This window comes from Doryrhamphus excisus, linkage group LG1, assembly GCF_037039965.1.
Source record: "Doryrhamphus excisus strain RoL-2023G ecotype Guam linkage group LG1, RoL_Dexc_Guam_v1.1, whole genome shotgun sequence".
NCBI classification, from domain to species: domain Eukaryota; kingdom Metazoa; phylum Chordata; class Actinopteri; order Syngnathiformes; family Syngnathidae; genus Doryrhamphus; species Doryrhamphus excisus.
In genome coordinates, this window is record NC_136357.1 from 4,735,021 (window position 1) to 4,748,836 (window position 13,816).

At 38.7% G+C, this 13,816-nt stretch overlaps 1 protein-coding gene across 2 annotated transcripts in view; it reads left to right on the forward strand.

Moving 5' to 3' along the window:
* edc4 (enhancer of mRNA decapping 4) overlaps nucleotides 1-13,112 on the forward strand; it is a 28,107-nt gene extending 14,995 nt beyond the window's left edge. Inside the window, exons 21-30 of one of the 2 annotated variants that reach the window (XM_058076170.2) lie at nucleotides 38-193; nucleotides 1,811-1,847; nucleotides 2,003-2,150; nucleotides 3,664-3,816; nucleotides 4,643-4,758; nucleotides 4,900-5,065; nucleotides 7,210-7,396; nucleotides 8,083-8,302; nucleotides 8,447-8,610; nucleotides 12,321-13,112. In XM_058076170.2, the coding sequence (XP_057932153.2) occupies nucleotides 38-193; nucleotides 1,811-1,847; nucleotides 2,003-2,150; nucleotides 3,664-3,816; nucleotides 4,643-4,758; nucleotides 4,900-5,065; nucleotides 7,210-7,396; nucleotides 8,083-8,302; nucleotides 8,447-8,610; nucleotides 12,321-12,504 (1,531 nt within the window). In that variant the 3' untranslated portion in view covers nucleotides 12,505-13,112. The remainder of the gene's footprint in view (nucleotides 1-37; nucleotides 194-1,810; nucleotides 1,848-2,002; nucleotides 2,151-3,663; nucleotides 3,817-4,642; nucleotides 4,759-4,899; nucleotides 5,066-7,209; nucleotides 7,397-8,082; nucleotides 8,303-8,446; nucleotides 8,611-12,320) is intronic. The other variant, XM_058076171.2, reaches the window with a different exon arrangement.
* The last annotated feature ends 704 nt before the right edge of the window (nucleotides 13,113-13,816 follow it).

Here is a 13,816-nt window from a genome sequence, read left to right on the forward strand (position 1 = left end):
ATAATGCCCATATTTTCCCTGAAATTGTTTGACTCAGTGTTGGATTCAGTGACCCTGATGATGAGGTGACTGGCTCGGCATCTTCCTCAGCAAATTCCGCCACTCGCTCCTCTCATAGACTACCGGTCAAAGATTGGAAGACCTCACCAAGAGGCTCACCAAAGCTCAAGAGGAAGACCAAAAAAGATCACGGGTATGTCAATGTTCAATGTGTTATGACATGGAAGAACAGAAAATGTGATGTGACAAAATAAGCAACCCTGATGAATCCTTCCATCCCATGCTATGATTAAATTCATACATTCTGAATTTGGCCGTTGCCAGTTCAGACAATGTAAACAGCAGGTACAATTTCTATTTAATGCCAATTATATTTGCGAAAGATCTAGAACAGGGGTCTCAAACTCAATTTACTTGGGGGGGCACTGGAGCTCGGGTCTGGGTGAGACTGGGCCGCATCAGGTTTTCCCCCCAAAAAAACAACAAAAAAACGCATTTATTAAAAACAAAAAAATTTAAACTTCGCTTTTGTTCCAATTTTCTACAAGAAAAGCTCTGATAAAACATTCCACTGTTCTCAAATATCTTTTTATTTTTCTACACAAAATAAGATGAAAAATAAATAAACAAATCAAGAATAAAGAAAATCAATCAATCAGTAATAAATAAATAAATATAATAATAATAATAATAAAATGGCAAATAATAAAAACTTAAGAAACCACATATAGTTGGTGGGTAGACAAATTATTTTTTTCAGATTAAAATGAACAAAGCATTATTAGAGCCCTGTAGACATGACAAAACACGACTATAGTCACATTTATACTCTTTTTATTTACAACATATTGTGCAACTGCAAGGTCTTGAGACACATGCTAACTCGCAAACTAGAGAGCTAGCGACCTAAACGGTAGCCTTCAAGTTATTTCCTTTAAACTTAAATTGCCAAAAACTTACCACTTCCACACGGATAGGGAGGATAACTATTAAGTTATTTAACCTTTAACATGAACATTAATCAAACGTAATAATTTTTTCTGGGTACATGATACCATAAAGCATCCATATCAAACTTGCGCGGGCCGCACTAACATTAAACTCAAACTAGTGTCCTGCGGGCCACATTTGGCCCGCGGGCCGCGTGTTTGAGACCCCTGATCTAGAACAATGTGCATGTGCAAATGCTCACATACGCCTCAAGCACAGGAAAGCAACTTAAATATAGTAATATATATATATATATATATATATATATATATATATATATATATGTATATATATATATATATGTGTATATATATATATATATATATATGTATATATATATATATATGTATATATATATATATATATATATATATATATATATGTATATATATATGTATATATATATATATGTATATATATATGTATATATATATATATGTATATATATATATATGTATATATATATATATATATATATATATATATATATATATATATATATGTATATGTATATGTATATGTATATGTATATGTATATATATATATATATATATATATGTATATATATATATATATATATATATATGTATATGTATATGTATATGTATATGTATATATATATATATATATATATATGTATATATGTATATATATGTATATATGTATATATGTATATATGTATATATGTATATATATATATATGTATATATATATATATGTATATATGTATATATGTATATATATATATATATATGTATGTATACAAGTAGTATAGTACTAACCATACATATTGTTCCTGTTTTGTCTCTTATTGCAATAGTGAATTACCTCAATCAAGACAATTGGACTCTGGCCAGGTAAAGTACCCACAATAAGTGTTTGTGAAAAATCACCTTTAGCATTTTTGTTTTTCTATAGTTTCCTTATAGTTTTCTATAGTTTTTCTAAGTTTTCCATAGCAGTTTAGATTTTTGCTTGTCCTCATCATTAATTTTGTTCATGCTTGCCACAGGTCAACGCAGATGTGCAACAGGAACTGTTGATGTTCCTCCGAGGCCAACAGAGGGAGTTAGTTGAACTACGTGGACAAGTTGAGGCCATGGAGAGCTTCATAATGGCCCAAGTCGACTACGCTTTGAGCAAACATCAAGAACAAGAAGGTATCCTTCAACTCGTAACATGCCTTTTTTCTTTTATCCATTTAGTATGGCTTTTCGCAGCCTATAACCTTAGTCAGCAACTTCTCAAAACAGCTACAACTGAGTCCTAATGGTAGAGCCAGCGTTTATCCGCTGGTACGGACAAGGGCAGCATGGTACTTTTCCATATTTGGGTATAGAATCAGAGGCAGGAAGATGTACGTATGTGTGAATGCAAGTAACAAGGGAATCAGTTATACATTAATTATGGATATAAACAAGTAAATAACCATTAATGGCAAATGCATATGCATTTAATTGAATAAACTTAGCAATTATTGTGATGTTTTTTTGCCTTGTCTCTGCCTAAGCATGCTAGCAAAGCCTGAGTCTTCTGCAGAGCTGGCGTCATCTTGCGCCGCTGCTGCTGCAAGAGGTGCTTGTACAGTCAGCGTTGTTTTGAAATCCCATGGCGCCTTAGTAGGTGGTTGGAGAGATTTGTTGTGTTGCTATGTCATTTTACTCGACCTTTTACATATTCTACAAAAAAAATGAGCAACTTTTTTTTTTTTTTAGAACATCTCCCTTTTTTGCAAAGCCAAAGTGTTTCTACACACTGGACCGTAATGGTGGCTTAATTATTTCTTGTTTAGTGGCTTCTCCTCTTGCCATCCGCCATGCTACATTTTGTTGTCTGCTGGCGTGTCGCTATGACGTCACACACAGGCAGACTAAATTGATTAACATCTTTAATATTGAACATGCTAAAAATATGAAGCTTAGCTTACCTTCAATCCAATGCTTTATTGCGTAGATGCAATCGATTGATTACCTTTTAAACAGTACATCAATATACTTTGTGTGGAATGGCAACTACATCGATGCAGTAGATGAATCGTTACACCACTAATTGCAAGCCACTTGTCCAGTTTCTGGTGTTTTAATTCAGCCACCCAGATTTTTTTTTTTAAGTTGCCGTTCAGCAATAGTGAAAGGGACTGTATGCTGCAGATTCCTCCAGCTGCTGAGAGGGTGCCAACATTCAAACGTATGAATAGCATTATATACTTCCTCTAAGCCGTGTATGCTTGTTGTGTTTGTTGTCAGCTAATGGTAATGGTTTTATTTCATTTGAACATGCATCAGATTACAATTGAATGCATCACATAATCAGTTCACAGTTCCACATGTCCAAAAGGAGCAGGAAGAAGCAAAGCTTATTAAATCCTACCCCTCCATCTGGTACTTTTACAATCAGTAACTGTTACATTTGTTCACTTCCTGCTTTCCATAATACAGTTTAAGTTTTTTTTTTTTTAATAATGCGCCTTGTACCAAAGTACTCATTTGTGGTTAAGCTTTTCTACTTTTCTTTTTATTAAAAAACAAAAAAAGAAAGAAAGACATAAGTGGAAAATAAGATTTCATCTTAATCAGCGAAGCTGCCTATAATATAGTACAAAATCTCGTCTGATAGCACATCTCCAATGCAATCGACGATCTCCTTGTGAACTTTAACTTTGCATGATCACAGAGTGCCGACTTGAGCGAGTTCTGGCAGAGATACGGACTCAGCAGCAGCATCAGGAACAACTCAGCCAAGAGCTGAGCCATACCCTCTGCTCTTCCGTAACAAACAGGATGGACAAAGTGCTTCGAGAGGAGATGAAGAAAACTGTCCCTCCAAGTAAGGAGAAATGAAAACAATTGATGGACGTGACAAAAGGTTTAGATTTCATCTCATTAGCGTATGTTTTATTTTTTTGCTGCTACCTAAAATTATAAATATAGAAATATGCGCAGGATTTTTATTTTGACCCTTTAGATCTTTGAGTTCAGCTCATAAAAATGGGTGCAAAAAGTGTTGTTTATGTTGTGTATGTATTAACTTTTAGTTGAACTTAAAGAGCCATGGTGGTATAGGATATAGCTGCAAATATGTCACTTTTTTTTATTTTGAGGGACAACGAAGACAGCTGGGATAGGCTCCAGCACCCCCGCGACTCTTGTGAGGATAAGCTGTAGAAAATGAGTGAATGAATGAAAGTTATTCATGAGGTCATTTGAATTTACACCCTTAAAATGTCTGAAATGCTCTTAATATTTCATAAATCCGATGTTAAAGGCTCTTCAAAATAATGTTATAACATTTCTTTTATTTAAATCAAATGAGTAAAGGTCAGTGTTGCTATTAAAATTAATTCAATGTTTTGTGAGATGCTCTAACTTTAAAACGAAATTAAGTACCTGTGCAGCCCAGCAAGCAGCTATTATATTTAATGTGTTTTATACTATTTTGCCAGATTGTTTCCATTATGGTTTAATTCCGATTTAAGTCTTTGAAACTTGCAGAGACCCCTGAATTGGGAAGTGACGGTTTGATTAAAATTTTGCAAAATGACCGATAGAGGGTACCTGATGACAAAGATATATCCTTTAGCGTTAATGACTTCCTGGTTGGGATTTTAGTGATTTAAAGCCAAGGTGTCTTAATAAAGTCGTTTCTTCTTTAGCCATTTCAAAGAGTCTGGAGCCAGTGACCTCTCAGCTGAGCAACTCTATTTCCGCTAAACTGACTTCTGTAGAGCTCATCCTGAAGGACAACGTCGGCAAGGTTGTCAAATCAAAGGTAAGTGTCTGGCTTTCATAACCTGTCTAATCTGCATAGTGTCAGCTGTGTGTTGTCATGTGACTTCTCTATTTAGGTCCTTTAGAACACGACCTTACTCACACATTAGCGGGTTCCTTTTGTTTTGTTTTTTTTTTCCAGAACACAACAGATGCAATTGGCAGAGCAGCAGCGGAAGCAATGCAAGGTCCTATCCAGGCTGCCTACAAAGATGCCTTCCAGAGCATCGTGCTGCCTGTTTTTGAGAGAGGCTGTCAGTCCATGTTTCAGCAAATTAATGACAGTTTCAAGCAAGGAACACACGAATGTAAGTTGATCATGAATGTCTGGAAAAATATCTATGGAGATAGTTATAGTTATGTTCTAATGCAGGGGTCTCAAACATGCGGACCAAATGTGGGCACTAGGACACTAATTTGAGGCCCCCGCCTTGATATGAAAGTTTAATGTTAGTGCGGCCCGCGCAAGTTTGATATGGATGCTGTATGGTATCATGTACCCAGAAAAAATTATTAAGTTTGATTAATGTTCATGTTAAAGGTTAAATAACTGTTAATAGTTATCCTCCCTATCCGTGTGGAAGTGGTAAGTGTTTGGCTATTTAAGTTTAAAGGAAATAACTTGAAGGCTACCGTTTAGGTCGCTAGCTCTCTAGTTTGCGAGTTAGCATGTGTCTCAAGACCCTGCAGTTGCGCAATATGTTGTAAATAAAAAGAGTATAAATGTGACTATAGTCGTGTTTTGTCATGTCTACAGGGCTCTAATAATGCTTTGTTCATTTTAATCTGAAAAAATTAATTTGTCTACCCACCAACTATATGTGGTTTCTTAAGTTTTTAATATTTGCATGTTATTATTATTATAGTTATTTATTACTGATTGATTGAATTTCTTTATTCTTGATTTGTTTATATATTTTTCATCTTATTTTATGTAGAAAAATAAAAAGTAAGATATTTGAGAACAGTGGAATGTTTTATCAGAGCTTTTATTGTAGAAAATTGGAACCAAAGCAAAGTTTTTTTTAATTTTTTTGTTTTTAATAAATGCGTTTTTTTTGGGGGGGGTGAAACCTGATGCAGCCCAGTCTCACCCAGAACCGAGCTCCAGTGGCCCCCAAGTAAATTGAGTTTGAGACCCCTGTTCTAATGCATACTTTGTAGTTAGGAGTTGTACCATGACTGGTCAGTCAAAGTTCATCTATGAAAATCCAACTTTGGCAATGGTGGCTTTTTCCATAACGGCATTGTTTTTTTTGTTTTTTTTACTTTGCCAAAGTTGCCATTCTGTGTGTAGCGGGAGAAGCAAGTTTGTTGGCAGTAAAGCTTACACAATGTTATATACAATAACCCTTAAAAATGCCATAGTGTGTAAATGGGACTATAACTTTGTAAGTGCAGATTTTTAAAATTTGACAGTTAGTGCTGCTTTTATTGTTCAATAAAGTGCAACGCTTTATTGCTCCCTGAAGGTGAAGCCATTTTGTGTAATCCTTATATTGATTGTGATGTGTAACGGTGTTGGACACACATGCATGCTTCACGGCACCTCGCTGGTGCTCTGAGTGAACCAAATGCTGTATATTCTTTATTGGTTTAAACCAGGGGTATCAAACTCAATTTACTTGGGGGCCACTGGAACTAGGGTCTGGGCGAGGCTGGGCCGCATCAGGTTTTCCAAAAATACCCCAAAAAAAACGCATTTATTAAAAACAGAAAAATGAATAAACTTTGCTTTTGTTCCGATTTTCTACAATAAAAGCTCTGATAAAACATTCCACTGTTCTCAAATATCGTAATTTTTATTTTTCTACACAAAATAAGATGGGAAATAAATAAACAAATCAAGAATAAAGAAAATCAATCAGTAATGAATAATAATAATAATAACAATAATAATAATAATAATAAAACACCAAATAATAAAAACTTAAGAAACCACATATAGTTGGTGGGTAGACAAATAATTTTTTTCAGATTAAAATGAACAAAGCATTATTAGAGCCCTGTAGACATGACAAAACACGACTATAGTCACCTTTATACTCTTTTTATTTACAACATATTGCGCAACTGCAGGGTCTTGAGACACATGCTAACTCGCAAACTAGAGAGCTAGCGACCTAAATGGTAGCCTTCAAGTTATTTCCTTTAAACTTAAATAGCCAAAAACTTACCACTTCCACACGGATAGGGAGGATAACTATTAACAGTTATTTAACCTTTAACATGAACATTAATCAAACGTAATAATTTTTTCTGGGTACATGATACCATACAGCATCCATATCAAACTTGCGCGGGCCGCACTAACATTAAACTTTCATATCAAGGCGGGGGCCTCAAACTGGTGTCCTGCGGGCCACATTTGGCCCGCGGGACGCGTGTTTGAGACCCCTGGTTTAAACGAATTTGAGGATGACACTGGAGTTTGTTGTTTTCATTTTTGTAGATATACAGCAACTCGAGGCCCATGCGAAGAGCAGGAAGCAGAGGGAGACGGATATACGAGACCCTGTGATTGACCAACTACAGCAGATGATGGACAGCTTCCAAAGCTCCACTGACCAGCTGGCCAATAGCATCACAGCTAACCTCCGGGCTGAGATCCAACATGAAATCCAAATGATGGTGGGAAAGTAAGTATCCCAAGTCAGCCAGTCAAAGAATCAGCTTCTTGTGCTTGAGAAGCTCAGGCGGTCTAACCTGAAATTGTACATGCAGACCTATGCTCATTTTCATGACATTTTATACCCACTTAATGTGGTAATGGTTTTATTTTAGAAATTGATACAAGTTATATTGGAATACAACAGATAATCCAATTCACAGTACTGCATGTCTAACAAGGAGTAAAAAGAACCTAAGCTTATTTAATCCTACCTCCCCATCTATTTCACATTAATTACAATACACTTAAGGGATAAGGCAGTATAATAATGTGGTAAAATAGGAATCAAGGTTGTAGTCACTGTAAATAACTTGTGTCATGATTAATAATAAATATATCACATTTATATATTGTACATAAATGTCATGGCACACAGCAGCTCCACAAAACTCACAGCTGTTGCTATTTATATTTATTCTCGTCCATAATCTTTGTCAATATGAATAATTTTTTCCGGTTTTCAAGAAGCCACTCGGTTTTCATTCCAATCTTTTATTGTACAAGCAGTAATTGTAATCTGATGTATGTTCAAATGAAATAATACCATTACCATTTTTTGTTGCCCTAACAAGTATTTATTTATTTTTTTAAATGGGGGGGGGAAACAGGATAACGTCGTCCTTACCCTCAGTCAACCATGATTTTCTTCTTCAGCTTTCAGGAGTCTATTCTTGGTCATGTACAGCGTATTGTCAAAGGGGAGGTGAGCCTGGCGATGAAGGAGCAGCAGGCGGTGGTCACCTCCAGCATCATGCAGGCAATGAGGTCAGCGGCCGGCACCCCCGTCCCCACAGCGCATCTAGACTACCAGACACAGCAAGCTGCCATCCTGCAGCTCCTACAGCAGGGACACCTCAACCAGGCTTTCCAGCAGGTAACAACATGATGCTTATGACAAAGTTACTACATACATGGGGGGGGGGGCAGCTTGTGGAAGAATGTGTAACTTTCGGAGTGAAGGCATCAAAGAAATGTCCATTTAATGAAAAATAAAACAACACTCTTATTGTTTGTCCAGGCTCTGTCGGCAACAGATCTGAACTTGGTCTTGTATGTGTGTGAGACCATCGACTCTCAGCAGGTGTTTGGACAAAACCCGTGCCCTCTCAGCCAGCCTGTGCTGCTGTCACTCATCCAACAGCTTTCCTCCAACCTCACCACTCGCTCCGAGCTCAAAATCAGGTATGTCAAAGGTCATTTGCAGCAGTTTGTTTTGATTTAAAAGTCCTGTTGTTATTACATGGGCATGTGACTAACTAATGATCTGTACTACTGAATATGGAATACACACAGTAATAGGCAAGGGACGATGGTGTGTTAACAAGCCTGGATTTCATATATATGCTGCAGCTCTCAAATAACACCCCTATAGTTGCCTTTATACTCGTATTACCTAGTATAGTAGATATAAGCAATAATAAGATCTAATAACTCACCGTTAGCATTGGGGGAGTTCTTGTTGTATCTCGAGTATGGTCAATCACATGGCATTAAAAAAAAAAAAAAGACGGACATCAGCCTTAGGCAGATTATTCATCCTCACTACGACGTTTGTCACCTGATCGATATACAGGACAGACGATATAACGTTAATCTGATGATGCTGCTAGCTTTGTTTACACCACATTTCGCCCTGCTTGTTCACAAGCTACAGGGTCTCTGATACTGATTCAGCCTCCAATTTATTTATATGTTGGAAACTTGGTGGGCAGGGAGGACAAAGTATGAAACCACTTCCACACAGAATGGGAGGATAACGTAAGATGCAAGAATCAATGGCTGCAAGCTAAGGCGCTATAATGCAAAGAAATGTCTCATCAATATAACATTATTGACATCTAACAGTAATTTAACAAAAAAAACACTAAAGAGTGGTTAGCATGCAGGCCCCACAGCTAGGAGACCCCAGTTCAATTCCTCCCTCGGCCATCTCTGTGTGGAGTTTGCATGTTCTCCATGCATGCGTGGGTTTTCTCTAGGTTTTCTCGGTTAATTGGCGACTCCAAATTGTCTATAGGTATGAATGTGAGTGTGAATGGTTGTTTGTCTATATGTGCCCTGTGATTGGCTGGCGACCAGTCCAGGGTGTACCCTGCCTCTTGTCCGAAGACAGCGATCCTTGTGAGGATAAGCGGTCGAAAATGAATGAATATTAGCACTAGGCTGCACGGTGATTGAGTGGTTAGCGCGCAGGCCTCACAGCTAGGAGACCCGAGTTCAAATCCACCCTCCGCCATCGCTGTGTAGAGTTTGCATGTTCTCCCCGTGCATGCGTGGGTTTCCTCCCACATTCCAAAAACATGCTAGGTTAATTGTCGACTCCAAATTGTCCATAGGTATGAATGTGAGTGTGAATGGTTGTTTGTCTATATGTGCCCTGTGATTGGCTGGCGACCAGTCCAGGGTGTGCCCCGCCTCTCGCCAAAGAAGACAGCTGGGATAGGCTCCAGCATCCCAGTAGAAAATGAATGAATGAATGAATTTTCAATATTAGTGCAGACCTGCCAATATGTAAGAATTTGTTGTACTGTGCAATTTCACAGTTGAAGACACTTTGCTTCACTGCTCTCCATCATGTTGCATTTTGCTGGATTACAGCTGCGATCCCCACAAGGGATGGCTGTATTCACATCATCATCTCGTCATGGTGGAGAAATGCATTAAAAGCGTTATGGATGTTCACAGAATAGAAAAGGTTGGGAATACCTGCACTGATAGGGATACAATAGGACCTCATACTACCCCAATGCATCCATCCAATATTCCTCTTGGCCACACCAGGGAACTAAATGGTGCTGAAGCGCTGAACACTGCTGTTTGTGTTGCTCCGCACCATGGCAGTCCGGGGAATGGGGATAATCCTGCGAGTAGCAAATCTTGCGCCCTTGTAGCATGCAGTTGGGTAGATCAGTGTTAGACTTGCACCATCATTTTTGCCTTATATGCTTCTTGTCTTAACACAGGTTGTCCGACTAGGTATTTTTCCCCACACTAGAAAGGTTAATGTCCCTTCAGAGAGTATATGCTTAACTCTCTTTATGTCGCCATCTCTTCTGAATGTTTGCATCCATTCTCCCCAGCTGCTATTCTTGCTGGGTGAAATAATTCCCTTAGCAAAGCCAAGGCTCTTTACAGCCTGGCGTACAGGCCAGACACCTCTGGTTTGCAGCTGTGATATGGCCCCATAGAGGATGGGGGTGTGGCTTTATCATCCTGAAGTGGTGTAGCCGCTCAGCTGTTTCTTCCCAACTCGATCATCACTGAAAATCTCTGGAGAAATTTCAGTGTCAGGGATCTTATTCCTCATTCCTCATCATGACATTTGCTCACCATTTCTGATGAATGTATGAAATACACAGAAAGAATAGTACTGTCACTTTAATAGCACCGTCACCACCATTCGTGTGTAACCCTGACTGGGGCGCCACCTGGTACTATTCCGTGGACGTGGAGATGAATGGTCGCTAAAACTGATAAGACATAAAACAGCCGCGCCAACAGATGTCTCTGACTGTAAGGATTAATTGGAAAGAGAAATGCAGGGTGGCAGGGGCGGGAGAAAAGGGCGCCTGCAAGGGCAGCACAACTCAATCGTTCCTGTTTGTGGGTCAAAGTACTCATTAATACAAGTGAGCGGGTTTCTATGGTAATGGTAATGGTTTTATTTCATTTGAACATGCATCAGATTACAATTGAATGCATCACATAATCAGTTCACAGTTCCACATGTCCAAAAGGAGTAGGAAGAAGCAAAGCTTATTAAATCCTACCCCTCCATCTGGTACTTTTACAATCAGTAACTGTTACATTTGTTCACTTCCTGCTTTCCTAATATAATTTTTAAAAATTTTTTTCATTTTTGTAATTTGATTAATTTTTTTTATTTTATTTTATTTTTATTTTTATTTTGTCACATACCGAAGTAGGAGGTGATACGACCATCCAATGACATAATGGGTACCATAGTAAGTGTCAATATAGTGATATATATATAGCACATCATGACTGGTTTGAGGGTCTTACTCAATCCATTCCATAGTTTGATTCCACATACTGAAATGCTATGGCTTTTTAACGTAGTCCTAGCATATAAGTGTTTCAAATGTAGTTCTTCCCTGAGATCATATTTCTCCTCTCTTGTAGAGAAGTATTGGATGACATTTTTAGGTAATTGGTTATTTTTAGCCTTATGCATTATTTTAGCTGTTTGAAGATGAACTATATCAGCAAGTTGAAGTATTTGTGATTTTAGAAATAAGGAGTTAGTATGTTCTCTGTAGGCGGCATTATGAATTATCCTTCCTGACCTTTTTTTTTTGCAGTACATTTAGCGAGTGAAGATTGCTTTTATAGTTATTATCCCATATTTCCACACAATAAGTAAGATATGGTAGAACCAGAGAGTAATAAAGAGTGTGGAGTGATTTCTAATTGAGAATAAATTTTGCTTTGTTCAATATTGAAATATTTCTAGCCACCTTATGTTGTATATGTGTAATATGAGGTTTCCAGCTCTTATTTTTTTATCTATTGTGATCCCCAGAAATGTATTTTTCTTCACTGTTTCAATGTCTATATCGTCTATTTGTATTTGCTGGTGTGTGTCCTTTCTCCTGTTAGCAAACTGCATGATTTTAGTTTTACTGAGGTTCAAGGAAAAGCTATTATCATCAAACCATCTTTTTAGTGACCATTTCTTCTCTGACCTTTCTAACGATTTCGTGTGTACTCCCTCCAGAACAAAAAGCAGTGGTATCATCCGCAAATAATACCAGCTTTAAGTCTGACTTGACATTTGAAGCTCAAATAAATCGAAGTAGTGACAACCCAACAATTATCTTTTTGGTTCCTGCTCATTCAGCCTTCATTCACTGACTCTTTCTCATCTGCAGTTACCTGGAGGACGCCTTGATGAATCTGGACCACAGTGACCCCCGAATAAGAGATCACATGGCTTCCATGCTGACCCAGGTCAGATCGCAGCTCTTTGCCTTCCTGCAGCAGGACCCCCACAATCCTCTAACCAGGAGGGCACGGCGCCTAATGATGATGCTGCAAGGACTCGTCAACCACTAGTCAACAACTAGTCCTTCACAAACCAGATGCTCCGTCTTAGAGGAACTCATACTGACTGTTTTCTTATGTCTCCACAAATGGAGAACTTGATTATTTGTAAAATTCAAAGACAACTTCAGTCCACTTTTTTTTTTCTAACCACCCCCCACCCTTGGTGAGATATGACAGTTAATGGTGTTGCTGGAGATGCACCAAAGCGTAAGAGCTACAGGAACTGAACAGCATGGAGGTACTTGAATGCTCGATGGGTAGAATAGGCAGTGGGTCCTCAGGGTGGGGATTTGGGCGGGGTGGGGGGGTTGAAGGGTATCGGCACCACAAGATTGTCCAGCTTTCATTTTGCTCCTATTCGTTCTACTCAAATGTCAAATGTAGGATTTTTCATTCTTTTAATTTCCCATCTAGTATAAAATTATGGGATGGTCTGATTGGGCCATTTTTCTAAGCAGATTTTTTTCAAGTTGACGGTCGATTATTCCGGATTAACCCCCCCCCCCCCCCCCAGGTTGCTAGTGGAGTGCTATGAAACTCCTTTGTTGCAGGTATGCATGACACTTAAAGGAATGTGACATCAAACTGTTCTGGTGTTTTGTTCAAAAGTTGTTTTTTTTTTTTTTTTAGTTAATTATGTCAGAAAAAGGGCGGCACGGCGGTCTAGTGGTTAGCGCACAGACCTCACAGCTAGGAGGACCAGGGTTCAATTCCCACCCACGGCCATCTCTGTGTGGAGTTTGCATGTTCTCCCCGTGCATGCGTGGGTTTCCTCCCACATTCCAAAAACATGCTAGGTTAATTAGCGACTCCAAATTGTCCATAGGTATGAATGTGAGTGTGAATGGTTGTTTGTCTATATGTGCCCTGTGATTGGCTGGCGACCAGTCCAGGGTGTAGCCCGCCTCTCGCCCGAAGACAGCTGGGATAGGCTCCAGCACCCCCGCGACCCTCGTGAGGAAAAAGTGGTAGAAAATGAATGAATGAATGAATGTCGGAAAAAATGTAGGGCGGCATGGTGGTCGAGTGGTTAGCGCACAGACCTCACAACTAGGAGACCAGGGTTCAATTCCATCCTCTGTGTGGAGTTTGCATGTTCTCCCCGTGCATGCGTGGGTTTTCTCCGGGTACTCCGGTTTCCTCCCACATTCCAAAAACATGCTAGGTTAATTAGCGACTCCAAATTGTCCATAGGTATGAATGTGAGTGAGTGTGAATGGTTGTTTGTCTATATGTGCCCTGTGATTGGCTGGTAAACCAGTCCAGGTTGTACCCCGCCTTTCGCCCCAAGACAGCTGGGATAGGCTCCAGCACCCCCCCC